This window comes from Panthera leo, chromosome A3 (genome assembly GCF_018350215.1).
Source record: "Panthera leo isolate Ple1 chromosome A3, P.leo_Ple1_pat1.1, whole genome shotgun sequence".
In the NCBI taxonomy this organism is placed as follows: Eukaryota; Metazoa; Chordata; class Mammalia; order Carnivora; family Felidae; genus Panthera; species Panthera leo.
Window position 1 is genome coordinate 52,160,577 of NC_056681.1, and position 27,393 is coordinate 52,187,969.

Sequence of the window (27,393 nt, forward strand, 5' to 3'; positions counted from 1 at the left end):
CAGTTCATAAAGTAAAAAAGCTAAACTTTTAAAGTCAGCTCTGAAATGGATGCATTTTCATTAATACATTCACTAGTTAAGTCTGTTCTTCTAAAACAGGAGGAAAGACAGAAATAGGAGATATTCTTTAAAGAACAAACTCAACACGTCAGCAGCAAATTTCAGTTAAATTAAATTGGAAACAAATGTTCTGAGTAACCAAAATATAAAGTCAGTTCACCAGCTGAGACTGAAAATTAGGGTATAAATTGGAAGGCTTAAGAGAACTCTACAGAGCATACTGTGTGGTGATTTTTCCATCAAATAAATATTAAAAATGGAATTCTTAAATTTATGATTTAGGAACACAATTTTGATCTAGTCTATAAAATATACTCAGAGGAATCAAAGGCAGGTACCACCACCACCTAAAGTTATTCACAAGACCTGTGGAAACATGACCCTGGCCTCTAAGGTGTCTTCCTGAAGCTCCTTGTGATGGAGTTCATGGAATGGCATGTCTGCTGGGCCACGGGAAGCACCACTCTCATATTAGATACAATGCTAATAACAGAGTCAATGTGCTGATAAGTTTTTATTAGGGGAGATGGAAAGAATTCTCAAAACAGATTCATGGCTTAAAAGTGGATGAGTCTCCTCAAGAGCCTGGAGAGACATCATGAAATCACCCCGAGGTAATGAGCTTGGTCCCCTACGTTCATGTTCCGTGTCACACCAGCCAACGGTAGAGTCTCTAACACCATAATGAGTTTTGAGATAATATACTTTAGGGGAAAAAAAGGACAGTTCATTTTAAAGTAATTAAAGTGTATTTTAGTTTCATAATTAACTGCACATATTTGCTTTATAATCTCTTAATAAACATGTCAACTTTACCAATAAAGTATTTTCCTTCATATTCTAATTAACAAGTTTTCTTTAACAATTTATAATAATAATCCATCTGCAAGTCTGATCTTGCAATAAACAGTCTTGTAACATTATTTTAAAAACCTAAATTCCAGTTGGTACTGTACCAAAATTTAACTTCAAAATTCACAGTACTGCCCAGAAACAGGCGGGTCCTGAGGTTCTACAGAAGAAGGGAGTGACTTCGTTCTTGGTGTTTTCATCTGGTAGCACACATGGGAGGTCACAGAGTCAAAGGGCTGTGGACTGGTAACAACACTTCAGGCTGCTGTACTTACTTCATACTTTTACTTCAAGCGGAGACTTTTAAAATACATCTGACATAGGTATGTATAAATATATGTAGATGTGAATATATACACACATTATTGGACAAAAGAATGACAGCAATGTATGTGAAACTTTTTTGCCAAATGGATTCTATTTGGTAAATAAATAATGTTTTCCTGTCAATCTATCGCAGTCCAGACCAACTATGCAGATAGGATGCCCAGCCAGAGGAACGAGAAGCATTTTCTTCCTCACCTTTGGAAAGTTAAAAAAGAAAAAAAAAGGCATTAATCTTTTCATACCATACTTTGACATTACAAGTATGTTCTTGAACTTTCAGTATTTGCTTTCTCCATTAGACAATTCCAAAATAAACTCCCCAGCACAACTAAGTATTATTTACAATAAGGGGAATTTTTACATTCTTTTAAAACAGAAGCCTTACATAACTTAGAATCTAAACCCAATAGTTTTGTGTTAAACCTCAAAATGAAACCAAGACAAACAAAAAATCATTGTTTTTAATCATTTTTAAAAATTTTTTTTAACGTTTATTTATTTTTGAGACAGAGAGAGACAGAGCATGAACAGGGGAGGGGCAGAGAGAGAGGGAGACACAGAATCTGAAACAGGCTCCAGGCTCTGAGCTGTCAGCACAGAGCCCGACGCGGGGCTCGAACTCACGGACCGTGAGATCATGACCTGAGCCTAAGTGGACGCTTAACTGACCCAGGTGCCCTGTAATCATTTTAAAATCAAATACACTGAGGTATGATTTACTCATGGTAAAATTCATCCTTTTTAGGTATAACACCACCATCCCTACCTTTTTGCCTTTTCTAGAAAGTCATAAATTTAATTACATTGTGTATCTTTGGAGTTTGGTTCCTTTCACTTAGGAGGATGCATTTGAGAATTGTCCATGTTCTGTGTGTATCTGTAGTTCATTCCTTTTTACTGCTGAGTAGATTCCTCTGTGTGGCTGTACCAGACTAGTTTGTTTTATTCATTTACCAGTGAAGGATATCAGCTGTTTCTATTTTTTTCCAATTTAAAATAAAACTGCTAAAAACATTTGTGCATGGGTTTTTAATTTTATCATTTATTGAGAAATGATCTGCATACTGTAAGATTCACCCTTTTAAAGTGTATCATTCAGTGGCTAGGTTTGTGCAGTTTGTTGTGTGAACAAAGGCTTTCATTTCTCTTGGATAAATACCTCTGAGTGGGATTGTTATTATACAGTAAGTATGTTTAACTTTATAAAAAATGCCAAACTTTTCCCAGGGGATTATATCATTTTGTATTGAGTGTTCCAGTTTCCTTTTATCTTTTTTATGATCAACACAAACAAATCCTGTCTTAAAATTCAGAAAAATTCTGGGCTTCCAAGAAAATTTCAGACAAGGCCTCCTTTATTGTTGTCTTCTTACTATGACTTGAATATTAATATATATGATTTGCAAGTTTTACAACCTTAAAAAAAGTGAACCCCTCTTCTTATTACATGTCCTTTGCCACCTTCCCACTTCTCCCCAAAAGTGATGACTATTAAATTCAGTATACTCTCTCCCAGATGCTATTCTGTGTTTTCAAGCATGTATAATGTATCACAAGTGGATCTCATGCAGAAAGGCATTTTCAAAATTTTAAATAGAGGAACTTTATTTTATTATTATTTAACCTTTAAAAAAATATTTATTTTTGAGAGAGAGAGAGACAGAGTGGGAGTGGGGAGGGGCAGAGAGAGACGGAGAGAAATCCCAAGCAGGCTCCACACCGTCAGCACAGATCCTGCCGTGGGACCGGAATCCCCAAACTGTGAGATCATGACCTGATCTGTGTCTCAGATCTGGCAGGACTCTGCCCCGTGCAGACAATGTTCTGGGCAGCTTTTTTTTTTTTTTTTTTTTTAAATGTTTATTTACTTTTGAGAGAGACAGAGACAGAATGCAAGTGGGTTAGGGGCAGAGAGAGAGGGAGACATAGATCCGAAGCAGGCTCCAGGCTCTGAGCTGTCAGCACAGAGCCTGACGCGGGGCTCGAACTCACAAGCCATGAAATCATGACCTGAGCTGAAGCCGGCTGCTCAACCAAATGAGCCACCCAGGCACCCCTGGGGCAGCTGTTCTTCTCTGGTAAACAAGGACCACAGAAAGGCTGAGATAGGGTGCATTTGCTCCTGCACTGAGTAATTGCTCTCTTCTGATAAAATTCTATGTCCTCTTCAAACCAAATCAGGCCCGTACAGTGAGTATGTGAGTGTTCTCTTCCTGCCAGTCTGGAGATGATCAAAAAAGCTTCACGGTCTTCACCTTTTTTCCTATTGAATTGTTAGCCTTTTTCTTTTTCTTTCTTTTTTTTTTTTCTTAATTGAGGTAAAATTGGTTCTTCTATTAGTTTTAGGTATTTTTCCTCTTTACTTACTTCTATACAGTATTAGATTTTGGCAACACTGTACAGTAAGGAACAATACACAGTTCTGCAAATTATAACCTAGTTGGGGAGTAAAGATGTAGAGAAGCAACCTTCGCTCTTACTTGAGCAGCTAAGTTGAGATTCTAGTCTTTCAAAGAGAAGTACGATATGACCAACAACCTGCTTACCTCAAGTTGTGGCTCAAGAAGAGAAATCTGCAGCCTGTGAATGGTGCTGGGATCCAACATGAGGGAAGCAGGGGAGTTAACATTTGCACCACATGCAGAGCAACAACCTATGCTACTGAGCAGTATTTCTTCATGTTACTTGTTTGGGGACTAACATAGCACTTTGTGTTGTTTTGCCTTATGTAGAGATGTGACAGGCAGCTTTGAGCAGCTAATGACACTTGCCCATGGGGCGAGTTGGGTCCTTATTGGGTGTTTATTACAAGGAGTTGGACATCACCTGTCAGAGGTAGAAAACCTACTTTATCCCCTAAGTTAATGTTTCTCAAATATTTGTGACCCAGACGCACAGAAAGGCAAACGTCTGTCTGATACAGTCAGACAGAAACCAACATTCACACATATACCCAGGGAACTTCAAGAAACAATTCTTACCCTTATCAGATTCAAGATAGTCTGATGTTTGTCTCATTGTCTCAAATTAAAAAAAATGTTCTGTATGTGATTCACCAAATTAATTTCAATATCCATTAGTGATTACCAACCTGAATGAAAAATATTGGTATAATCTCTACACAAAATCAGAGTATAAACCCTGCTTCAAAGGAGATGAAGGGGGCAAGAGGTACTTGTGTTCTTTGCTCTTATGGTCCCATTCCTTTCACTGTCAGGAAGAGCAGCCCTCAGACCCTCTCTTCTGGTACTCCGGACATCTGTAACGTGGTCTATTGTTTCCAAGTCTTGGTAAATGTCCTTGGTAAATGTCCTTTTCCGTAGTGTGGTGACAGGTTTCCTGTGCATGGCATTCCTTCTTGTATCTCCGACCTTCCACTTAACTTTTCCTTATACATGAAGTACATAGTTGAGCATTTCCAATGGAGGTGAATTCTTGGAAGTTTCTATCAGAAAAGATCTTGAGAAATATTTTCTCAAGGTTCACAGTTATTGTTTTTTTTTTAATGTTTATTTTTGAGAGTGCATGTATGCGCAGGAGCAGGGGAAGGGCAGAGAGGTGAACAGAGGATTGGAAGCTGACTCTGCACTGACAGCAGACAGCCTGACGCGGGGCTTGAACTCATGAACTGTAACATCATGACCTGAGCTGAAGTTGGACGCTTAACTGACTGAGCCACCCAGCTGCCCCAAAGTTCACATTTATATCTTATAGCATGCGAAAGACAGTACTCCACCAATCACGGAAAAGTACACTGTGAGCCTATCACTCCTTTAAAGGTAATGAGGTAATGGGTCTTCTTTTGAGACTTTTCTCTATTCTTTTAGTGGGCATTTTCACTTTTATGTGAAGAGGTACACTTCCTTTTATTTATCCTACTTGAAATTGTATTGAGATTTTTCAAATGTGTGGAGGGATGTCCTTCAGCAGCTCTGAAAAATTTTTAGCCACTCTCTTCAATACCATCTCTACCTCATTCTTTCCTGTCCTCTCCTTCTAGAACTTCAATTATTAAATATATGTTAGATGTCTTCATTCTATCCTCTACATCTGTTACTTTTCTGGTTTTTTTCCCTCCATTGTGTTTCCATGCTGAATTCTGAATGATTCCTTCTGACCCATCTTCCAGTTTAATAATTCTCGCTTAAGCTGTATCTCTAGCTGCTGCCAGACTACAGCTGTTTTTAATTCAATTTTTATAAGTTTTCTTTTGTTTGTTCACATAGATAAGAGATAAGTGAATAATCTTTATAACGTATAGTAGTTTAGGGAATTTTCGTATACGTTTACGGGACTTAGCAAAAAACCTGTATTAGAGTTCTGGGTTTCTAATGAACTTCTTATATATACCCTGTTGGGATGATCACTAACATCTGTGTTATCAGAACCCTTAAGTTAGTCTTTTTGAGATCTTTTAATCAACAGGCCCTCAACTTACAGGAGCCACTTGAATGTAACACCTACATAACAGTAAATATCTGGGCCTTAAAAGAGACTGTTAGATATGCTAAGTATTTTGAGATCATTTCATTGAAGTATGTTTTAATTTAAAAATACACATGTCATTCCTAAAGTCCTGGTTAATTTTACAATGAAAAAAATAGTTTTAACTTTGGTAGAATAAACAAAAAGTAATATATAAAAGCAAATTTATTATCAGAATAACTAAATTACAAAAAATGTACATTATGTATTCTTATTTTGGTTCTTGTGACAAAAATACAATTGTAGCTAAGGTAATGTGCCCTACAATTAGCAGAACTGAGGTTACCTGAGAATCTTCCTCCCTCATCATTACTCAGATATATTGTAAGACAACATTTTAAAAGAAACAATCAGCACTATGTATGAAGTATTTCTGCAAAACCAAAACCAAACAAACAAACAAACAAACAAACAAACAAACAACAAACCCCGAATCATATCAGTCCTCTAGATCAGGGGTTCTCAAGGTATGGTCACCAGACCAGGTCCCCAGAGCATCAGTATCATCTGGGAACTTGTTAAAAATGCGAACTCTTGAATCTATTGAATCAGAAACTTGGTGGGGAGGGGGGTGTCCAGCAATCTGAGTTTTAATCATTGCACCAGATGATTCTGATACCTGGTCAATTTTGAGCACCACTCTCCAGCATTACCAGTTTAATCAGGACTTATAGGGAATAGAAGAACATGTTAAAGAGCACCAACATGAGGTAAACCAGTCAAAAGTGGGACAACTGGACATTCCGGGCTTACTGACACAATGTCTCAGAAATTATACAACATTACCTATGAGGTATTTTTTGTTTCCCACCCCACCCATTTACACCTGGATCTAATCAGAGATCTAACTTCCTATTTATAGGCAATAATGGAATCAGTTAAATGCTATCTCCAAGTGCCAAATTCAGAACTGAGCTTCTGTAGGACAAATGACCAGTTTCTTCAAATAATAATCGACATACTACAAAAAAGAACATGGAAATATTATAGATAATAACAATAAGACAGAGCTTAAGGGACATCAACCAGATGCAGTGTGTGAGCCCTATTTGGGATGGTGTAGAAAGACATCTGTGATAATGGGAACACTGAGGGTGAACTTGGTGTAGACAGCAGAGGGGTCCAATACACAGCAAATATTTGCTGGGGAAATCATATGATGTGTGGAACTTGTTTAAATCTCTAGCTCTGCTCTTCCCCTGTCAAAAGAAGTCTGACCATGAGTTGAAAACTGTTAAAGATGACTGAGAACTATAAGGGACATGACAGTATTCTGCCTGCATGCTTGAAAGGGTCAGTGATAAAAACATTTGAAACTAACAAAAATTAAACCATGATCCTTAAGACGCAGTCTTAAGTCAGGTAACTACAGCAGCTGTATGTGCATCATTTTAAAGGAGTTAATGAAATCACAGTATTAAATCTAGTTGATAGAAAATCTAAACTCCAAACACAGGACAGCTTTAAAGCTGAATGTTCCTTAAGAAATAGACTGTTGGGTATGATATGGACCAAGTGTTGAGCCATATCATTGCTGCCTTGAGACTCTTTGGGGGAGAAGAGGTAAAGGTGGACATGAAGCAAGAAAGACTAAACCAACACAAGTTAAAAAAAAAGTATGATATAAAATAAAACCACATTCTTTGATAGAATTCAATGCTAGAATTACAAGTCCACTATTCAAAAGATCTAACTAAACACTGTATTGTATTTTGATGCATCTTAAAATTACATAATGTTACCTTTTCAAATCTAGTCACAGGTTACACATATGATAGAACTCATATTTTAAGTCATAGTGTCATGAAAAAGATTGTAAGAGCACACACAAAGTCTCATCCACAAGGCCAGCATTTAGTGTAAGTTATGAAACAGAAGTTCTAATACTTTCCTTCACATACCTTGAGCAATTGCAGCAAGTTTTCCCTTTTCTTCAGGGCTGAGCTGCAGCATTGTATCTATAACAGGAAGCAGTCTTTCTTTCTCACTACCTGGTTTCAGGAAAATGAATTGGAGCAAGACATTCTTCAAGTACTCCAGGTTAGCTACAGACTTTTCTCGTTCCTGATTTCTTTCCAGTCTTCTTATTTCACTTTTGAGGAGCTGATGTTAAATAAATGAGTTAAAAATGGTTTTAGGAGCTTTGGGTTAAAAATGGTGGACTGAACACATGCACTTTTCTTCCCTTCCTGCTGCAATGCCCCCAAAAATGACTAAAAGAGAGTAGGAGAAAAGAAAAAAAGCAGATAGAAATATCAAGAAATTCCTAAAAGATGAGAAACAGAAAAAGTGGACAAGACTCAGTCCATCAGCTTACCAACTACCACTGACAGGAGGACACAATGGATTCCACAAAAATACCAAGAAGCTCCTGCCTCAGAAGTACAGAGGAGCACGGAAATTGGGGCTGAAAACGGGGGACTGATATAAAGTCTACATAGGTTGGTACTATGGTGCTCCCTCCATCTCTTATTCTCTACAGAAAGTAAACCAGTGGGCTCAGGGCTGTGGGATAAGACATGCTGTGAAGAGGGCAAGCCAGAGTTTGAAAACAAGGGCCACAAACCCCTTCCCTGCCCTGCTCACAGACTGCAGGTAGTCACGGTGTCCACAGTGAAGTTATGTTTACATGATGCACAGCATTTCACTAAAACAAAAGCCAAGTCCATGATAGAGTAAATATAAGGAATATAAGACGATCTAAGATATTACCAAAAAAAATGGGGCAAAGGGTGATAGAAAAGATGATAAAATGTTAAAGTCTTTGGAGATTTGTGGGTTGAAACAGACAAAAATAGTTATACTTCATCATTTTATGTTAGTCCAGGAAAGTTAGCAAACTCGGTCCTAAAATCTACGGTCATTCTGAAAAGTGACAATAAGGTCCAAGAAATCATTCAGGAATGTAAATTTGTGGATATATAACATTTGAATAGTCACTTATACTCATTGGGCTAGTTAGCAATTTGTTATATGTGATAATGTTTGGAATATGTAGAAAATGTTATTTTATACAGATGCATATTACTGTCATAGAATATACAATTTACTATGAATAATGTAATAACTCAGTATAAAACAGTTAACTGAACAAGGAGAGCTGAGGCTCTCCACCGAAGGACAGCCTATTTGGACAAGCATGTACAGGGCAGAAGCATGTGCTCTCCAGACATACAAGGGCTGCAATGTTGCTCCCCACTTATCAGCTTCAATCATTTCTCTCATCAGTGATGTGAGGATTAAATGAGATGGTCTATGTAAAGCCAAGGGCCTGGCTCATGAGAACTGCACAACAAGTAATAGGACTATTTTTGGAGAAGTGACTTAGCAGTGAGCCTGGGTGCATTGTGTAACCCTCAACTGCACCACAATCTACCTATTACCACGTGTTTCTAGTGTCACTTTTATTTAATTTTTTAAATTAAAAAAAAAATTTAATTTGCATCCAAATTAGTTAGCATATAGTACAACAATGATTTCAGGAGTAGATTCCTTAATGCCCCTTACCCATTTAGCCCATACCCCCTCCCACAACCCCTCCAGTAACCCTCTGTTTGTTCTCTATATTTAAGAGTCTCTTATGTTTTGTACCCTCCCTGTTTATGTTATTTTTGCTTCCGTTCCCTTATGTTCACCTGTTCTGTGTCTTAAAGTCCTCATATGAATGAAGTCATATGGTATTTGTCTTTCTCTGACTAATTTTGCTTAGGATAATACCCTTAGTTCCATCCACATACTTGTAAATGGCAAGATTTCATTCTTTTTGATTGCCGAGTGATACTCCATTGTCTATATATACCACATCTTCTTTATCCATTCATCCATCGATGGATATTTGGGCTCCTTACATACTTTGGCTATTATTACTAGTGCTGCTATTAACATTGGGTTGCATGTGCCCCTTTGAAACAGCATATCTGTATCCCTTTGGATAAATACCTCATAGTGTAATTGCTGGATCGTACATAGTTCTATTTTTAATTTTTTGAGGAACTTCCATACTGTTTTCCAGAGTGGCTGCACCAGTTTGCATTCCCACCAGCAGTGCAAAAGAGATCCTCTTTCTCTGCCTCCTCACCAACATCTATTGATGCCCCAGTTGTTAATGTTAGCCATTCTGACAGGTGTGATGTGGTATCTCATTGTGGTTTTGATTTGTATTTCCCTGATGATGAGTGATGTTGGGTATTTTTTAATGTGTCGGGTGGCCATATGGATGTCTTCCTTGGAGAAGTGTCTATTCGTGTCTTTTTCCCTTTTCTTCACTGGATTATTTGTTTTTTGGGTGTTGACTTTGATAAGTTCTTTATAGATTTTGGATACTAACCCTTTATCTGATATGTCGTTTGCAAATATTTTCTCGCATTCCATCAGGTGCCTTTTAGTTTTGCTGATTGTTTCCTTTGCTGTGCAGGAGCTTTTTATTTTGGTGAGGTCCCAACAGTTAATTTTTGCTTTGGTTTCCCTTGCCTCCAGAGATGTATTAAGAAGTTGCTGCGGCCAAGGTCAAAGAGGTTTTTGCTTGCTTTCTCCTCGAGGATTTTGATGGCTTCCTGTCTCACATTTAGGCCTTTCATCCATTTTGAGTTTATTTTTGTGTATGGTGTAAGAAAGTGGTCCAGGTTCAGTTTTCTGCATATTGCTGTCCAATTTTCCCAGCACCAGTTGCTGAAGAGACTGTCTTTATTCCATTGGATAGTCTTTCCTCCTTTGTCAAAGATTAGTTGGCCATACATTTGTGGTCCATTTCTGGGTTCTCTATTCTGACCATTGATCTGTGTGTCTGTTTTTGTGCCAGTACCATACCGTCCTGATGATTACAGCTTTGTAATACGGCTTGAATTCTGGGATTGTGATGCCTCTTTTCAAGATTGCTTTGGCTATTCAGGGTCTTTTCTGGATCCATACAAATTTTAGGATTGTTTGTTGTAGCTCTGTAAAGAATGCTGGTGTTATTTTGATAGGGATGGCATTGAATATGTAGATTGCTTTGGATAGTATTGACATTTTAACAGTATTTGTTCTTCCTATCCAGGAGCATGGATATTTTTCCATGTTTTTGTGTCTTCTTCAATTTCTTTCATAAGCTTTCTACAGTTTTCAGTGTATGATTTTTTTTCACCTCTTTGGCTATGTTTGTTCCTAGGTATTTTATGGTTTTTGGTGCAATTGTGAATGGGATCAATTCCTTGATTTCTCTTTCTGTTGCTTCATTGTTGGTGTACAGGAATGCAAGCGATTTCTGTGCATTGATTTTATATACTGCGATTTTGCTGAATTCATGAATCAGTTCTAGCAGTTTTTTGTGGACTCTTTTGGGTTTTCCATATAGAGTATCATGTCATCTGTGAAGAGTGTAAGTTTGACCTCCTCCTGGCCAGTGTGGATGCCTTTTATTTCTTTGTGTTGTCTGATTGCTGAGGCTAAGACTTCTAATACTATGTGGTGAGAGTGGACAATCTGTCTTGTTCCTGAGGATGATATTAGCATTGGGTCTTTCGTATATGGCTTTTATGATCTTGAGGTATGATCCTTCTATCCCTACTTTCTTGAGGGTTTTTTTTTATCAAGAAAGGATGCTATATTTTGTTAAATGCTTTCTCTGCATCTATTGAGATCATATGGTTCCTGTCCTTTCTTTCACTGATGTGATAAATCGCATTGATTGTTTTGCGGATATTGAACCAGCCCTGCATCCCAGGTATAAATCCCACTGGATCGCCGTGAATAATTTTTTTAATGTATTGCTGGATCCGGTTGGCTAAAATCTTGTTGAGGATTTTTGCATCCATGTTCATCAGGGATATTCGTCTATAGTTCTCCTTTTTAGTGGGGTCTCTGGTTTTGGAATTAAGGTAATGTTGGACTCAAGAAAGAGTTTTGAAGTTTCCCTTCCATTTCTATTTTTTGGAACAGCTTCAACAGAATAGGTGTTAACTCTTCCTTAAATGTTTGGTAGATATTGGTTTTTTGTTCTCCTTTTTAGTGGCATCTCTGTCTGGTTTTGGAATCAAGGTAATGCTGGCTTCATAGAAAGAGTTTGGAAGTTTTCTATTTTTTGGAACATTTCTATTTCTATTTTTTGGAACAGCTTCCATTTCTATATTTTGGAACAGCTTCAAGAGAATAGGTGTTAACTCCTTTTTAAATGTGGGGTAGAATTTCCCTGGAAAGCCATCTGGCCCTGGACTCTTGTTTTTTTGGGATTTTTGATTACTAATTTGATTTCTTTACAGGTTATGGGTCTGTTCAAATTTTCTATTTCTTCCGGTTTCAGTTTTGATAGTGTATATGTTTCTAGGAATTTGTCCATTTCTTCCAGATTGCCCATTTTATTGGCATATAATTGCTCATAATATTCTCTTATTGTTGATTGTATTTCTGCTGTGTTGGTTGTGATCTCTCCTCTTTCATTGTTGATTTTATTTATTTGGGTCGTTTCCTTTTTTCTTTTTGATCCAACTGGCTAGTAGTTTATCAATGTTGTTAATTCTTTCGAAGAAACATCTTCTGGTTTCATTGATCTGTTCTACTGTCTTGTTTTGTTTTGTTTTGGTTCTGATAGCATTATTTTGGCTCTATTTATTATTTCCTGTCTTCTGCTGGTTTTGAGTTTTATTTGCTGTTCTTTTTGCAGATCTTCAAGATGTAAGGTTAGGTTGTGTGTCTGAGACCTTTCTTCCTTCTTCAGGAAGGCCTGGACTCCTATATACTTTCCTCTTATGACTGCCTTTGCTGTGTCCCAGAGGTTTTGGGTTGTAGTGTTATCATTTTCATTGGCTTCCATGTACTTTTTAATCTCCTCTTCAACTTCTTGGTTAGCCCATTCATTCTTCAGTAGGATGTTCTTTAGTCTCCAAGTATTTGTAACCTTTTCAAATTTTTTCTTGTGGTTAATTTCAAGTTTCATAGCACTGTGGTCTGAAAATATGCACGGTATGATCTTGATCTTTTTGTACTTGTTGAGGGCTGATTTATGTCCCAGTATGTGGTCTATTCTGGAGAACGATCTATGTGCACTAGAGACAAATGTATATTCCACTGCTTTAGGATGAAATCTTCTGCATATATGTTAAGTCCATCTGGTCCAGTGTTTCATTCAAAGACATTGTTTCCTTGTTGGTTTTTTGATTAGATGATCTGTCTATTGCTGGAAGTGGGGGTGTTGAAGTCCCCTACTATTACGGTATTATTATCAATGAGTTTTTTTTATGTTTGTGATTAATTGATTTATGTATTTGGGTGTTTCCACAGTTGGCGCATAAATGTTTACAACTGTCAGGTCTTCTTGGTGGATAGACCCCTTAATATGATATAATGCCCTTCTTCACTCTCTTGTTACAGTCTTTATTTTAAAGTCTAGATTGTCTGATATAAGTATGGCTACTCTGGCTTTCTTTTATTGACCATTAGCATGACAGATGGTTCTCCATCCCCTTACTTTCAATCTGAAGGTATCTTTAGATTAAAGTGGGTCACTTGTAAACAGCATATAGATGGACCTTGTTTTCTTACCCATTCTGTTACCCTATGTCTTTTGATTTAAGCATTTAGTCCATTGACGTTTAGAGTGAGTACTGAAAGATATGAATTTATTGCCATTATGTTGCTTGTGCTTGTAGAGTTGGGAGTTCCTGGTGGTGTTCTCTGGTCTTTTCTATCTTTGTTCCTTTTGGTCTTTATTTTTTTGTCTTTTCTCTCTCAGGGTGTCCCCCCTTAAAATTTCTTCCAGGACTGGTTTAGTAGTCACAAACTCCTTTAATTTTTGTTTGTCTGGGAAACTTTTAATCTGTCCTTCTATTTTGAATGACAGCCTTGCTGGATAAAGAGTTCTTGGCTGCATATTTTTCTGATTCAGCACATTGAATATATCCTGCCACTCCTTTCTGGCTTGCCAAGTTTCTGTGGACAGGTCTGCTGCAAACCTGATTTGTCTTCCCTTGTAGGTTAAGGACTTTTTTTCCTTTGCTGCTTTCATGATTCTCTCCTTGCCTGAGTATTTTGTGAATTTGACTATGATACATCTTGATGATGGTTGGGTTTTTTTAATCTAATGGGAGTCCTCTGTGCTTCCTGGATTTTGATGTCTGTGTCTTCCCCCAGCTTAGGAAAGTTTTCTGCTATGATTTGCTCCCATAACCCTTCTACCTCTTTTGCTCTCTCTTCATCTTCTGGGACCCCTATGATTCTAACGTTGTTCCTTTTTAATGAGTCACTGATTCCTCTAATTCTTAAATTGTGCTCTTTTTCCTTAGTCTCCCTCTTTTTTTCTGCTTCATTATTCTCCATAAGTTTGTCCTCTATATCACTGATTCTCTGCTCTGTCCCATCCATCCTTGACGCCATGGCATCCATTCAAGATTTCAGCTCAGTTACAACATTTTTTATTTCATCCTGACTGGCTTTTACTTCTTTTATCTCTGCAGAAAAGGATTCTAATCTATTTTCGACTCCAGCTAGTATTCTTATTATTGTGATTCTAAATTCTGATTCAGACATCTTGCTTGTACCTGTGTTAGTTAAGCCTCTGTCATTTCTTCCTGCTCTTTCTTTTGGGGTGAATTCCTTTATTTCATCATTTTGAAGAGAAAAAAGGAATTAATGAGGTAAAAAAATTAAAATTAAAAAAATTAAAATTAAAAAAATATTAAAGTTAAAAAATTAAACACGCGCACACACACAACTCGAATAAGTGATGCTAGATCCTAAGTGTGTTTTAGTGTGGGTGTTGAAAGGGGCTTAATAGATCAGAGAAAAAGGGAAAGAAAGAAGGAAAAAAAGGAAATCTTTTGAAAATTTGAAGAAATGAATAGACTAAAGTAGAATAAAATAAAGTGATGGAAATAAAATAGAATTCGAAAAAATTTACATAAATGTAAAAAATATAATAGAAAAAAATTAAAGAAAAATATTCTTAGTAAAAATTGAAAACAAAAATAAAGTTTTTCTCTTTCTGTATTCAAGAAAAAGAAATGAAAAAGATAAAAAAGGAAAAGAAAAAAAAGGGAAAATTGAATAAATGGACCAGTGAACAGACTGAAATATGATAGAAATGACTTCATTTTTCTCTAGAAGTCCAACTATGAATAGCTTTAATAATATGAATAGCTTTAATAATAGCTATAATTTAGTCCATAAACTAAGCAGATGGAGAGACTCATGTTCCTGAAGAGCGAGGTTGGCCTGGTTGGGTGGGGCTTAGTGTAACGGCTCATTCTTCACTAGATGGTGCTGCTTAGCTTACTGGGGTGGATTGTTGTGGTGCTTGTAGGTGTGTATGTGCATGTGCAAGAGTGGTGATAATGGTGTCATCCAGCTACCCAGTCTCTCGTATCAGAACTCTGTTCTCCCTGATCAGCAATCACACACACATCCTTTGCCTTCAGCACCGTCCTTTGTCTTCAGCTCCCGTCCACTCCCCGGCTTTACACAGTCTGTGGCCATGCCCCAGGCAGAACCTCCCTCCTGAGTTTTATCTCACATGCGGCTGTTTTTCCCCACCCCTTACTTCTGAGGAACTGTGGCTTTGACCTGTTCTGTCCCTCTGTGGGAGGGTGTCACCAAGCAATGGCCAGGTGCTGGCTGCACCCAGGAATGTTCGTGGGACTGCGCTGCTGCCAGTACCCAGGGACTGTGGCTAGGTGCCAACCCACCCCTGAAAAAGTTCATGCAATCGGGTAGCAGCAGCGTTTTAGGGATTATGACAAATCACCACACACGTTTGGCACCAGGCTTCACCCCCAGCAATCTTGTTCCAGAACCAGTAAATACGGTTGTTCTTCCAGGTCCACTGGGGCCTTTGCCTTTGGGGGAGTCACAGAGCCTCTACCAGGTGTCCTCCCAGCAGGGGAACCGCCTCTCCCATGTGATCCAAAGACCCCCAGGCTTCACTCTGCTCCTGGGGATTCATCCTTCTCACCAGAGCATCGCCAGGTATTGTGTTGCAGAGCTTCAGACTCTGTACTTGCCCTGTTTATAGAGTCTTAATAGAGTTTAAACCCTTTCTTTTTCCTTTCTCCATTTTTAGTTGAGTCCCTGCAGCTGTTTCCACGGTTCTACTTTCTTTCCAGCTGCTTTTGGTGCGGGGGGGGGGGGGTGCTTTTCCCGTATTCTCCCCACCTCCGTCCTCTCCACATGCAAAAACGGCTCCCTGCCCTCCACGGCTTCTCTCTTCCCCAGTTCACCTCTCTGTGCTGCGTACCTGCTGAATTTTGTGGTTCAGGTTGTGCAGATTGTTGTGTTAATCCTCAGTTTTCTAGGTGTGCAGGATGGTTTAGTGTTGATCTGGTTGTATCTCATGGACGTGAGACACAAGAAAAACTTCCATGCTGTTCCGCCATCTTGGCTCCTCCCTTCTACTGTTGCTTTTAAATAGGAAAGCTTCCTATGCTACCTTCCTATCTCTACCCACAATTGTGATAAGTAGTTTAGGGCCATAAATATCAGCTGAATGATATGAATGAGAAGTGTCTACAGTTTATCTTTAGAACTTAAGGGCCCATACCTATTTGAGTTTTACATAAGCACATGTGGAACAATGACTTGTGAACCTACTCTAATCTATTTCTAAATCTATTATGGTTTCTTAGAAAAAGCAGGAATTAAAGTAGTCTTCCTATACTATACACACCAAAGCAAGTAGTATTTCTCAGTTTCAGGAATGTTGTGTCATAAACAATCAAGATGTGATGGATGTGTCTCATCTGTGAGAGTAGGGGGTGAGGTCAAGAAAACCAATCTGGTACAAAGAGTATTTTCTGGGTGGCAGTGTTTGATCTTACCTTAATTTGCTCCATAAGGATTGCATTGGTTGCTTCTGTTTCCCGAAGCAGGACATTTAAGTGATCAGCGCTTTTTGTGGTAGAACTGAGCTTTTGAACCAATTCTTCTTTGGTAAATTCAGCATGCCATAAAGGAGGCTCTGCAAGATGTTGTTCCAGTAATTAATTCTCAAAATCAGAGATTATAGGTGAAGATTCTAAGTAAGAAATATATCTAAGTATGGATATTTTAGTTTGCAATATTACTCAGGTCCACTTTCTGTCATTCTTCTATTCAACATATCTCCGTTACATGTTGAATATAACACTAATAAGGCAGAATCTCTGTTGTAAAGCATGTAATCTAACTGCATTCAAGTTCTATGAACCCCAGTTCTAGAATTTGTAGACAGTTCTATCAGTTTCACTACTCACACTCCTCTATGTCCCAAGAGTTTATGTCATTTTACTTATAAACAAGGGGAGTAGTAACATTCACCAATCATTTATATCATGGATGCTTGTAAGAATTTTATATGAAGTGGGTAGGTATCATTATTCAAATTTTATAGAGAAGGAACAGGCTCGAAGTTGACAAGGAATTTTGGCAGATCTGATTCTTGAGTCTGCTGCCAGTCTCTCATGATGCCTCCATGCCATTACTACTAACCTTGCCTGGAGGGCTAACTGCAGTTTCCACCCACACCACAATCAGTGACCATGGACACAAACAGTCCTTACTCTAGATCCTGAAACTTCAGTTAGAGGATAGAGTCTCTCTGAATTATGAACATTAATGTTCATGACAGGTAAGACTAACATGTACCAAAACTTTACCGTATTTAAATACGTTTAGCACTACTAAGTCACCCAGAGGAATAAATGAAAGCTGTCAGTTTCTTAGAAGGGTGAGAGAATAGTTCATCCTACTTTCTAATACTACATAGCTTACAACCATCTATTTCTGGCTCAAGCTTAGAGCAGAACTAGCATTAAAATCAAACAAACAATTGCTTCATTCTGTAGAAGAGTCTTCCATTTGGGGTGGAACATTGAAAGAAATTTTCCTAGAGTAGTTAAAAAAAACAAGTATAACTTAAGGGTTAGGATTTATTAGACGAGACAACAGAGCTAAATAAGAAAAACATACCCAAAGAGAGAGACCTACCAAGTTTAGTTTCAGGAGAATTAAGCAGTTGCTCTAAAGACTGTGTGTGAGTGCCAGAGGAAGATACAGACTCTGTGTCGGTTGTCTCCATTCCTTCTCCCTCCTCCCGGGTTATGGTGTACATGTCTGGTAGGGGAGGGTCTGTGCTTCTCCTTTCTCGAAGGTTCTTCAAAGGTTGGTGGGAAGAAGCTGGGCCTATTAAATTTTTTTTTTAAAAGAGTGAGATTGTTCAAAACCATGGATTCAGCATTCACTGAGATACACGATGAGATTAAAATGATCATAGGGAGGTCAAATGGTATGATAGGGAATTTGAAGAACTAGAAGACAAGTAATAGGTGCATAAAGAATTTCTAAGCTAGGGGCACCTGGGTGGCTCAGTTGGTTGGGCATCTGATTTCGGCTCAGGTCATGATCTCGCGGTCCGTGAGTTCGAGCCCCGCATCGGGCTCTGGGCTGACAGCTCAGAGCCTGGAGCCTGTTTAGGATTCTGTGTCTCCCTCTCTCTCTGACCCTTCCCTGCTCATGCTCTGTCTCTCTCTGTCTCAAAAATAAATAAATGTTAAAAAAAAATTTAAAAAAAAGAATTTCTGTCAGTACTAAAAATTTATTAAAATAGAAGTTATTGAACTTTTAATCACTTAAATAATTTCAACAGAAGCTATAAATTGCTACCACCTAGATAAGATATACTATTAAATATCGTAATAGAGCTATACTGTTGCAAAATACTGGCAGAAATTCTAAAACTAGACTCTGTTTTTGAGGATTAGTTATTTCAGATAGCTGCATGCTTTCTGACACAACACTCTTGCTGAAATTTGCTGGACAGATATTCTTGTTTATTACTGCCTTACACCTTTACCTCTGCTGGTTCCTACCACTGCCCCTTCATATCTTCAGTGTTTAGCCAAAGAAAGGCCTAGGATCCAGGGCAGGGATCTATTACACTCCTCAGGCCAGGCTTTCCTGTTTGCTGATAATGAACACTTGCATAGATCTGTAAGATCTGTAAGGCACTTTCAAACACATTACTGTATTAATCCCAAGAAACCCAAAGGTCAGAGAAAATAAATGACTTTGTCCAAGGTATCATAGTAGGGTTAGGGGAAAGAATTCTAACCCAGATCTGTTAACTTCCAATTTCATTTATTTTCCATTCCATGAAGTTACCTCATTTCTTTCTTTCTTTTCAGGTTTATTTATTTTGAGAGAGACAGAGAGAGAGAGAGAGAGAGAGAGAGAGAGAGAGAATATGCACATGAGCAGGGGAGGGGCAGAGAGAAAGGGAGAGAGAATTCTAAGCAGGCTCCATGCTCAGTCTCATGAACCATGAGATCATGACTGAGCCGAAATCAAGAGTCGGACACTTAATCAACTGAGCCACCAAGGCACCCATGTAATTAAGCAGAAATTTTAAAGGGAAGAAACGATATTGGCCTATTGATCCTACAAGTTCAATGTTGCCCGAGTCGCTGTTAGTAAGCTGCTAACTCTCATAATCCTAATCACAAAACAGATATATTTGGTGATCAACAGTGGAGAACACCAGATTCAGTGAATACTGGAATTTGGATACATGTCATGAGACTGCAGGTTATGTCTGAGTGAGAGAACAGGAAATAGTGTTACACAGAGGGTAACAAACACGTGAAAGTCAGTACTGTAAGAGGTGAGGAGGTGGCTATAAGTATAATCAACAAGGGTTCATATGGTTCAAATATCTTCTCAGTAAGCTAATCCAAAATTCATTGGCACCGACTTTCACCTGATACATTTTCTATTTTCTTATGAACTTGTGGAGAATGTATTTAAGTGACATAAATACATGAGAACATGAACAACCAATGTTTTCATGCATACACACATACTTCTTGTGGTCGGTTCACTCTTAAGCTGGAAAAGCTGAGCTTCCACTTTGGAGAGTTGCTGCTGTAAAGTTTCCATTGTCTTTCTATGCTCTTCCTGCAAATGGCGCACTTGATCACGAAAGCTGCTGCGAAGGACCTCATTTTGGGACGTCAGTTGACTCACAGTCTGTGCATGTTCAGACTTTAGCATCATGTTCTCGGACTGTATTGAACACAACCTGAAGGGTGAGAGGAACTTACTTCATAGGAGATCTTGCAACTTGTCATGCTGACTCAGCTTTTCTCAACTGGGTTCTATCAGATCATTAGCCCTGAGATATTTACTAAATGTATGAATTAACTTCTAAAAGCATCTATAATGGTACTAGCTGTGCTAACCATCTGTGGACTTTGGCAGTCATCTAGTTCAAATCATTTCTGTGTTCTATAGTTCATGAGGAACCTCATTTGAGTAGCCATGCTACAATGGTTCAGATGAGGAACTTCCTTCATCATTTATCAGAAAATAGGGTTAAATTTAGAGCATAAAATAATTATATTTTAAATTGTCCCCCTTTCAAGTTATCTTATGTGGTAATAGGATTACTGTACCTTTTCTGTATTACCTTGGAAACACAAAAATGAATACTTTCTTTTCATTCATAAATAAAGCCTTAGGGAAAGCCTTATGGAAATTTTTCTGAGCCATTCTGAGCCAAGTAATGCAAAACTCTGAAACACATAGACTTGGTTTATTACAGCTGTTATAAGATCTTGCTGCACAGTAGAATCATTGGGTCCCTTGTTAAAAACACAGACATCTAGTTCTCATCCTAGAGCCACTGAATCAGAATGTCTGGAGGTGGTCCTAGAAATTGCCTACTTTTAGCAGTTTTGCATGCAATTTTTATGTTGTCAGCCTGATGCTAGCCATGCAACTATAATTTGGGAACCACTATGTTTAATGGTTCACTTATAGTCTTGATGTTTTATGTTTGGATTGGTAAAAAAAAAAAAAAAAAAAAAAAAAGTTTTCTTTTACTGCAAGGGAGCAACAAGTTCTCTCATAAAAATTCAAACAATATGGAACCAATTACAGAAAGAAGTGAGAGCCTTCTTTTATTCAATTCCACCCCCGCAGTGTAAAATCCCAACTTCAGGCACAGACATTGTTAATGGTTCAACATGTAGCTTTCCAAGAGCTATTTCCTATGTGCTACACATATGCACACCATATAGTTTTAAAACAAAATTTAGTGGCTAAAGGGTGACATACAATAAAAATATCATATGCTTCAGAAAAGGTTTCTTAATTGCCAAATTTATACTGATCAATGAATTCAGAAAATGCTAGGGTATATGTTACCCCTCAAGCCTGCTTTTTTCGTAAGCCTTTGTTTAAATAGTATCTGCCACGAAAGTAAAGGAAGAATCATCGGCAGTCACAACAATTTTCTAAGGAAGATAATAGCTACATTTTAGAGCTAGGGTCAGGTTGGTAGTTTGCAGGTGGTATCAGTGACACTTCTGACTTTACCTAGTTAAAAGCTAGAAGCTTGAATCCCAACCTGGACCTGGAACAATTGTGCTGATGGAAGTTTACCATCCGTCTCAGCTGTTATTGATGTGTTTATAGTAGCTGTACCCTCTGGGCATTGTAGTAGGTATTAGCTTCTCAGCCCAGTTATTCCTCTTGAGATGTTTTTACAATCTCATATAGAGAAAGTATGAATATTAAGATGTTTAAAAAAGAAGAGGATTTATAAAGAAAAGGCTATTTCTTCATACTGGGACACAGATAGTAACAATATTACTCTTAATATGTGTGAAGAAGGGGGTTAAGACCTCTAAAGATATCTCAAATGCTGTGAAGTTTCTAGGACTAAGAGTGCCTGGCACATAGTAGGTACTGAAAAAATATTTATTGAACTTTAGAGGCATCATTTGCACTTTTATTTGTGTTAGCAATATATTTTGCAATAACTTTTCTAGAGTAAAGAATAAGTGTGGGAAATTTCTAATGTAAAGAGCAAGCAAGCATCACTATACTTAAGCTAATCTCATGGTAAACTCCGATGATAAGGAGCTAGAAAATTGGTAGATCTTCCCGGAAACTTTTGATTTACGTTTAACTTATATAAATTACACTACTAAAAGATTAGAAAGCCAATAAAATGAAGTTTTTGAGATTACCATAGATTAGGTAGGTATTAAAAGCATACCTGAGACATGTAAAGTATTCCAACATCCTTGATGAATGATGCTCAATGAAGAACTCTTTTCCTTAGTCTAAGATACAACAAATATTACCACCCAACTTCTTCATTAGGAATCCAAAGTTCCTTGTTCACAATAATCAACTCCTCCTGCCAGTACCCCTAAAGTCTACTGAAAGTACTGATTAACAGTAATAATATAACAAGTTGAAGACAGTTGCAAAGGTAAGTTGTATATTCCTTTTCAGCCAGCAGCTGTCTGAATGTTTTCCTCTCGAGAGAAAGAAAAATGCTTAGAATTTGAAACTTGAGTTGGAAAGTGGGTTTTTTTAAAAGAAACATTCTGGTCATGAAGGCCATAGGAGAGACAGAATATTGGATGAACAGATAAAGTTAATTGTTTTTTAAAAAAGTGAAGCATAAAAACAATAAAAAAGGAGGGCTTTAAGATAGGAAAACAAAGTTACCAAGCCTTTAGGAATATCTGTTTCTTATTTTCAATTTATCCCAAGGAGCAACACTTTACGAGTTCTAGCAAGGAAATATTTTGCTGCCCAGTATAAACACTGTTAGTGCTGCTAGCAACCTTACTTTTCCCGGAGTTCTGCCTCTTTGGATACAGTTTCCTGCAGCATCTTGTTATGTCTTTCTAGCAGAGTGTCATGTTCAGACTGTAACGTCTGAAGTTCGGATACGTTGATCTGTAAGTTATTTTGGGTGTCCTGTAATTTGATTTTTAGTTGATCAATCAGCATTTCCAGGTGTTCTCTAAAACAGAAACAGTTTTACAAAAAATTTTGAAAGACGTAAACCTGATTGTGTGGTTTCAAATAAATTTTACTTTAATCATTTCATCTTTTAATGTCATATTCTTGTTATTATTATGGACTATTTTAAGCGAAGTATAATTGGAAGAATTCAGTTATAGAATTCATTAGAGTCAGATTTTGTGTCTTAGGCAAATGCAGATTTACAAAAAAGTCTGTGAATTTATAAATTTCAGATTCAAATGGAGAAGAGAGCATTGAATGGTATTAAAATAGCCCATTTCGTTATAGTGCTATGCTTTTAGTTAAAAAAAAAATCAGGTCTAAGCTTAATTTCCTTAAAAAAAAAAGCATTTAATGCATAAGAAAATAGAAGGAATGTAAAACATTTACATTAAAATAATTTGAATCCAAAATTCCAGCACGATCAAAAAAGGCTCTAGAGGTGCCTGGGTGCTCAGGTGGTTAAGAGTCTGACTTGATTTCGGCTCAGGTCATGATCTCATGGTTCATGAGATCAAGCCCCATGTCGGGCTCTGCGCTGACAGTGCAGAGCCTGCTTGAGATTCTCTCTCTCCCCCTCCCCCACTCACACTCTTTCTCTCAGAATAAACACTAAAAAAAAAAAAAGAACAGCACAAAAATTTTCAAAAAAGGCTCTTGCAGATGCTGACATTTTCATATTAAATGTGTCAATATTCAATTTCTGCTTTGAAATTTGAAAATGGGTTGACAGAGAAAATATCTCATTTTTCAGTCTATAGTTCCCATATTTAATAGACACTTAAATAAAAAGTAGCAAAAGTGTAAACATACAAACATTGCAGAATATTTAGTCCTAGAATAGTAAGAGGCAGATGTAAAATTGTTTTCAACACTGAACCTCTACTTATAAAACACATTTGCTGTAGAATGCCTTGTTTAATATTCCTAGCATACCTTCAAATAATTTACAAAAGTGATCTTATGCTAGTTTTAAAGATGCATTAAAAATATACTACAGAAACAAATAATTGACATGGTCATAAATTTAAAAAGAAAAATTTAATTCCAGACTAGAATTTAGTACTTAATTTAAAACTTTTTGAAATAAGTAAAATGTTTTAAAGCAATTTCTATTTAGCTTAATTAAATTTTAAATGTTTGTTTTTGAGAGAGAGAGAGATAGAGAGAGGGGGAGTGAGCGGGGGGGGGGGGGGTGCAGAGAGAGAGAGAGGGAGACCCAGAATCTGAAGCAGGCTCCAGGTCCTGAGCTGTCAGCACAGAGCCTGACGCAGGGCTTGAACTCACGTACCACGAGATCATGACCTGAGCCAGAGTTGGACATCCAACTGACTTAGCCACTCAGGCACCCCTATTTAGCTTAATTAATGGTGGGTATATCAAGGAAGCATTTTTTCCCTTCTATTTCTAAATTTTCAAAATGGGAAAAACTAATCATAATGTAACTTCAATGTCTGTATTTCTACTATGACCAGATCCTACTACAACAAGATGGCACTATTTAGTCTATACCTCAAAGACTATCTCCTCATTTCACTGCCCGTATTACACAGTTTCTGAGTTTGTAACAGTGCCCTTGGTAGTGACATTTCCCTGCTGCTGCCTGGAGATAGTGAAGCCAAGACACCCTGCTCTTGTTGCATGTAAAATTCCACAGTCAAATGAAATCAGTCGGATTTTCAACATACTTGGTGGAGGACCTATCTCAGGGGGAGGAAGGGAAACCTGGATGTTTCTTTTAATTTTGACTTTACCTTTCTTGTTTAGCTCCCTCGGTTTCAGTCTGAGACACAGATTTATTTTTCTGTTGTTTTAGAACATTGTGAACGCGGACTTTGTAGTTCTCAAATTCAGAGGCTATAGTAGCTTGTTCTGCCTATGACATTTAAAAGAGAGAGAATAATTTTTCTATTGTGTTTTCTATTGTAACATAATCCTCTTATTTTCTTTCAGATTAATGACTTACAATGAAAACCTGTTTTAGAAAATGAATAAAATGGCTGACACTCTTTATCCCTTTGATTAACTTACCCTAAAAAGTGTGTTTCTGTTGGCCTTACACTTTTTAATTTTTTGAATGATATAATTTTGTTTGACAGGAGATGTTTCTACATGTTTTCTTCCCTGGTAGATTAATTGAGTACCCATAAATTTTGTAATGGCACTATTTTTGCCTTTGGAAACTTGGAAAGATTTTTATTTAAGATAGTCCCTCTTTTCATAAATACAAGAAAAATTAATTAAAAGAAATTAAGCTACTTGAACTTCAGATTTCTAAAGAGAGAGGGAAAAGTGAAATTCTAGATCTTTCACTTTCCCAAGGTGATCTCCTGTCACCCTTCTGCCAAAATTGCTTAGATGATAGCTGCACCTCTCACAAAGCTACTGTATTGAATTTGTTTTGTATGCTGAAGAAAGCAGGCCCTCAGAGCCATTCTAGTAGAATGTTATTTTATAATCATTTGGCCCTCAGAAACAACTATATGCTTTTTAGATTATAAAATTTAAAGAAAATAACTCTTACATACAGAAATTGCAAAGCAAGGTTAAAATGGAAACATGTACCTATGTCTTCCCTTTTAACAAAAAAAAGGTTATGCACATGACAGGAGTGGGATGGGGTTGGGGTTAGAGTCAGATGAGTTGCACCGAATTTTCCTCTAATAAGTGCTCTTAAATAACAGCAAACACTAAAAGGCCAGACCACAGCCCTCTCGTGAACTGCTTGCTAGGTGATAACAACACCTGTCGTCTGTGTCCATGTGAAGCATGTACCTTGGCAGCGTGGCATTCTTCCTGAAGGGCTGTCACTTTTTGCTGGTATGCGCTCAGTGTGCGCTGGTGCTGGTCTGCAGAGGTCTTCAGCTGTTCATGAACTTTATGTTTCTCAGAGGTTATGTCAGCCAGCTGAATCTGGGACAAAACCTTTCAATTAAGCTCTAGCAAATTGGACCTTCACTAATTAAAGATGTTCCTTTAAATAAACTTGAGTTTTGGATCATGAGTATGTATAAGGTATAAAACTAAATAGAATTTAAAATATCTATTATTATTAAAAGAGTAAAGGCAATATAATAGAACATTTCCCCAATAAATTCAGTTTTCCTTAAAATCAATCATGAAAAATCATAAATTCCAGACTACTTGTTATAGTTCAATGTTTAATTGAATATATCAAGATATTATATAAATATAACAGTTATAAAAATATATATAATAATGGAAATATACATACATATGTATACAATATAAACATATGAAACCATTTTATAAACTGATTCTTGTGACTGCACTATCATTTAGAAAGCTCAGATACAGCTCTGGGGCCATGTTGATTTTGTGTTGCACTATTCTTAGTGCATTAAGGATTTTCAAATACATGAAGAGGATCTAGCTTAAGCTAAATGGGATACTCCAGTTATATGCCATACCTGGCTTACTGCTTCTACTTTTTCAAAATGTTGAGGAAGGATATTGGGGGGGGGGGGAACGTGTGTGGGTATATAAAAATATGTACATAAGGATATTTAGAAAAATCCCTACATGGTACCTTACTTCTTTTGTAAATCCTCAGAAGTAAAAAGAATCTTACTTTATAGACTTCTACTTGCTGCTGGCTTGCCTCCAGCTCACCCTTTAAAGATGCCTGAAGTATTAAGTGATCAGTTTCCTAAAGAATAAGAATCCTGGTTATATTTAGAAAAGAAGGGATTTATAGATACATAAACTGAAATATGAAAATGGGAAATTAACATACTGCTTGCTTTGAATCTGCCAGTTCTTTTTTGGTTTTCACAAGCAACTGCTTGATTTTGGTATTCTTTTCCTCAGACTGTTGCACTGAAGACTGTAGTGAAGCTAGCAAAGGAAATAATTCCAGAAGAGGTTGAACAATTTTTATGAATGACTTTAAATAAAGAAATGACAAGTCTTTTCTTTGTATTAACCCATATTTGAAAGAAACTTGTCTTAGCCTTTTATTATGGAACATTTCAAATATACACGACAGCAGTGCCAACAGTGTAATAAACTCCCGGCACCCCTCTCTCAGCTTTAACAATTACCAATACATGGCCAATCTTGTTTCACCCAGAACAGGAATCTGGTCTGCAAGCTAAAATCTGGCTGCTGCCTGTTTTGTAAAGAGTTTTATTAGAACACAGTCAAGTTCAATTATTTACATATTGTTCACATTTGCTTTAGTACAGCAATGACAAATTTACTAATGGCAATAGAGATATGATATGACCTGTAAAGCCTAAAATATTTACTGTGTGGCCCTTGAAAGAAAAAGTTTGCCAACCACTAACCTATACCCTTACCTATTCCTTATGCCCTCACTGGTTTTTGGGTGATTGTTTTTGTTTTTTGTTTTTTTGGTTCTTCACAAGAAATCCATTGAACTGTAAATATTTCAGTATACATCTCTTAAAATAAAGTTATATACGTAGTGTATAACTAAAAGATAAAAGCTTTACTTTTAAGAAGTACCTCAAAAGAGGTGCCATGTATTTCCAATTATATCACAGCAGAGGCACATACCTGGTTGCCTGTTTTTGTGGTACTAATTGTTTTATGGAATGGGACTGTCAGTGACAGTTCACTAAGGAACAAATAAAACGTGATAAAAACAAAAAACTTTTATGCTAACAGAGGTAAAAAAAACCAAACATCATATAGGAATAAGTGGATTTACTGTCTAGATCACAGGTGTCCAACTACAACCAGCAGGCCAAATCTGGCCACAGCCTGTTGTGAAAGAGACAAAGAGTGTATGATAGAGACCACGTAGCCTGTGAAGCCATGGAGACTGACTTCCTGGTCCTTCAAGAAACAGTGTGCTGGACACCTGGTCTAAGCCAATTACATGGGCACTATGTAATTGTGCTACTAAAGTATATTATA

The 27,393-nt window shown here is 37.3% G+C and overlaps 1 protein-coding gene across 1 annotated transcript in view; it reads right to left on the minus strand.

Moving 5' to 3' along the window:
* Positions 1-561: 561 nt before the first annotated feature.
* GCC2 (GRIP and coiled-coil domain containing 2) overlaps positions 562-27,393 on the minus strand; it is a 65,474-nt gene continuing 38,642 nt past the window's right edge. The window contains exons 14-23 of the mRNA XM_042931843.1: positions 26,246-26,346; positions 26,081-26,158; positions 25,264-25,401; positions 24,243-24,364; positions 22,310-22,486; positions 19,524-19,741; positions 17,653-17,847; positions 16,506-16,645; positions 7,626-7,827; positions 562-1,434 (exon numbers count right to left, since the gene is read on the minus strand). Coding sequence (XP_042787777.1) covers positions 1,364-1,434; positions 7,626-7,827; positions 16,506-16,645; positions 17,653-17,847; positions 19,524-19,741; positions 22,310-22,486; positions 24,243-24,364; positions 25,264-25,401; positions 26,081-26,158; positions 26,246-26,346 — 1,442 coding nt within the window. The 3' untranslated portion in view covers positions 562-1,363. The remainder of the gene's footprint in view (positions 1,435-7,625; positions 7,828-16,505; positions 16,646-17,652; positions 17,848-19,523; positions 19,742-22,309; positions 22,487-24,242; positions 24,365-25,263; positions 25,402-26,080; positions 26,159-26,245; positions 26,347-27,393) is intronic.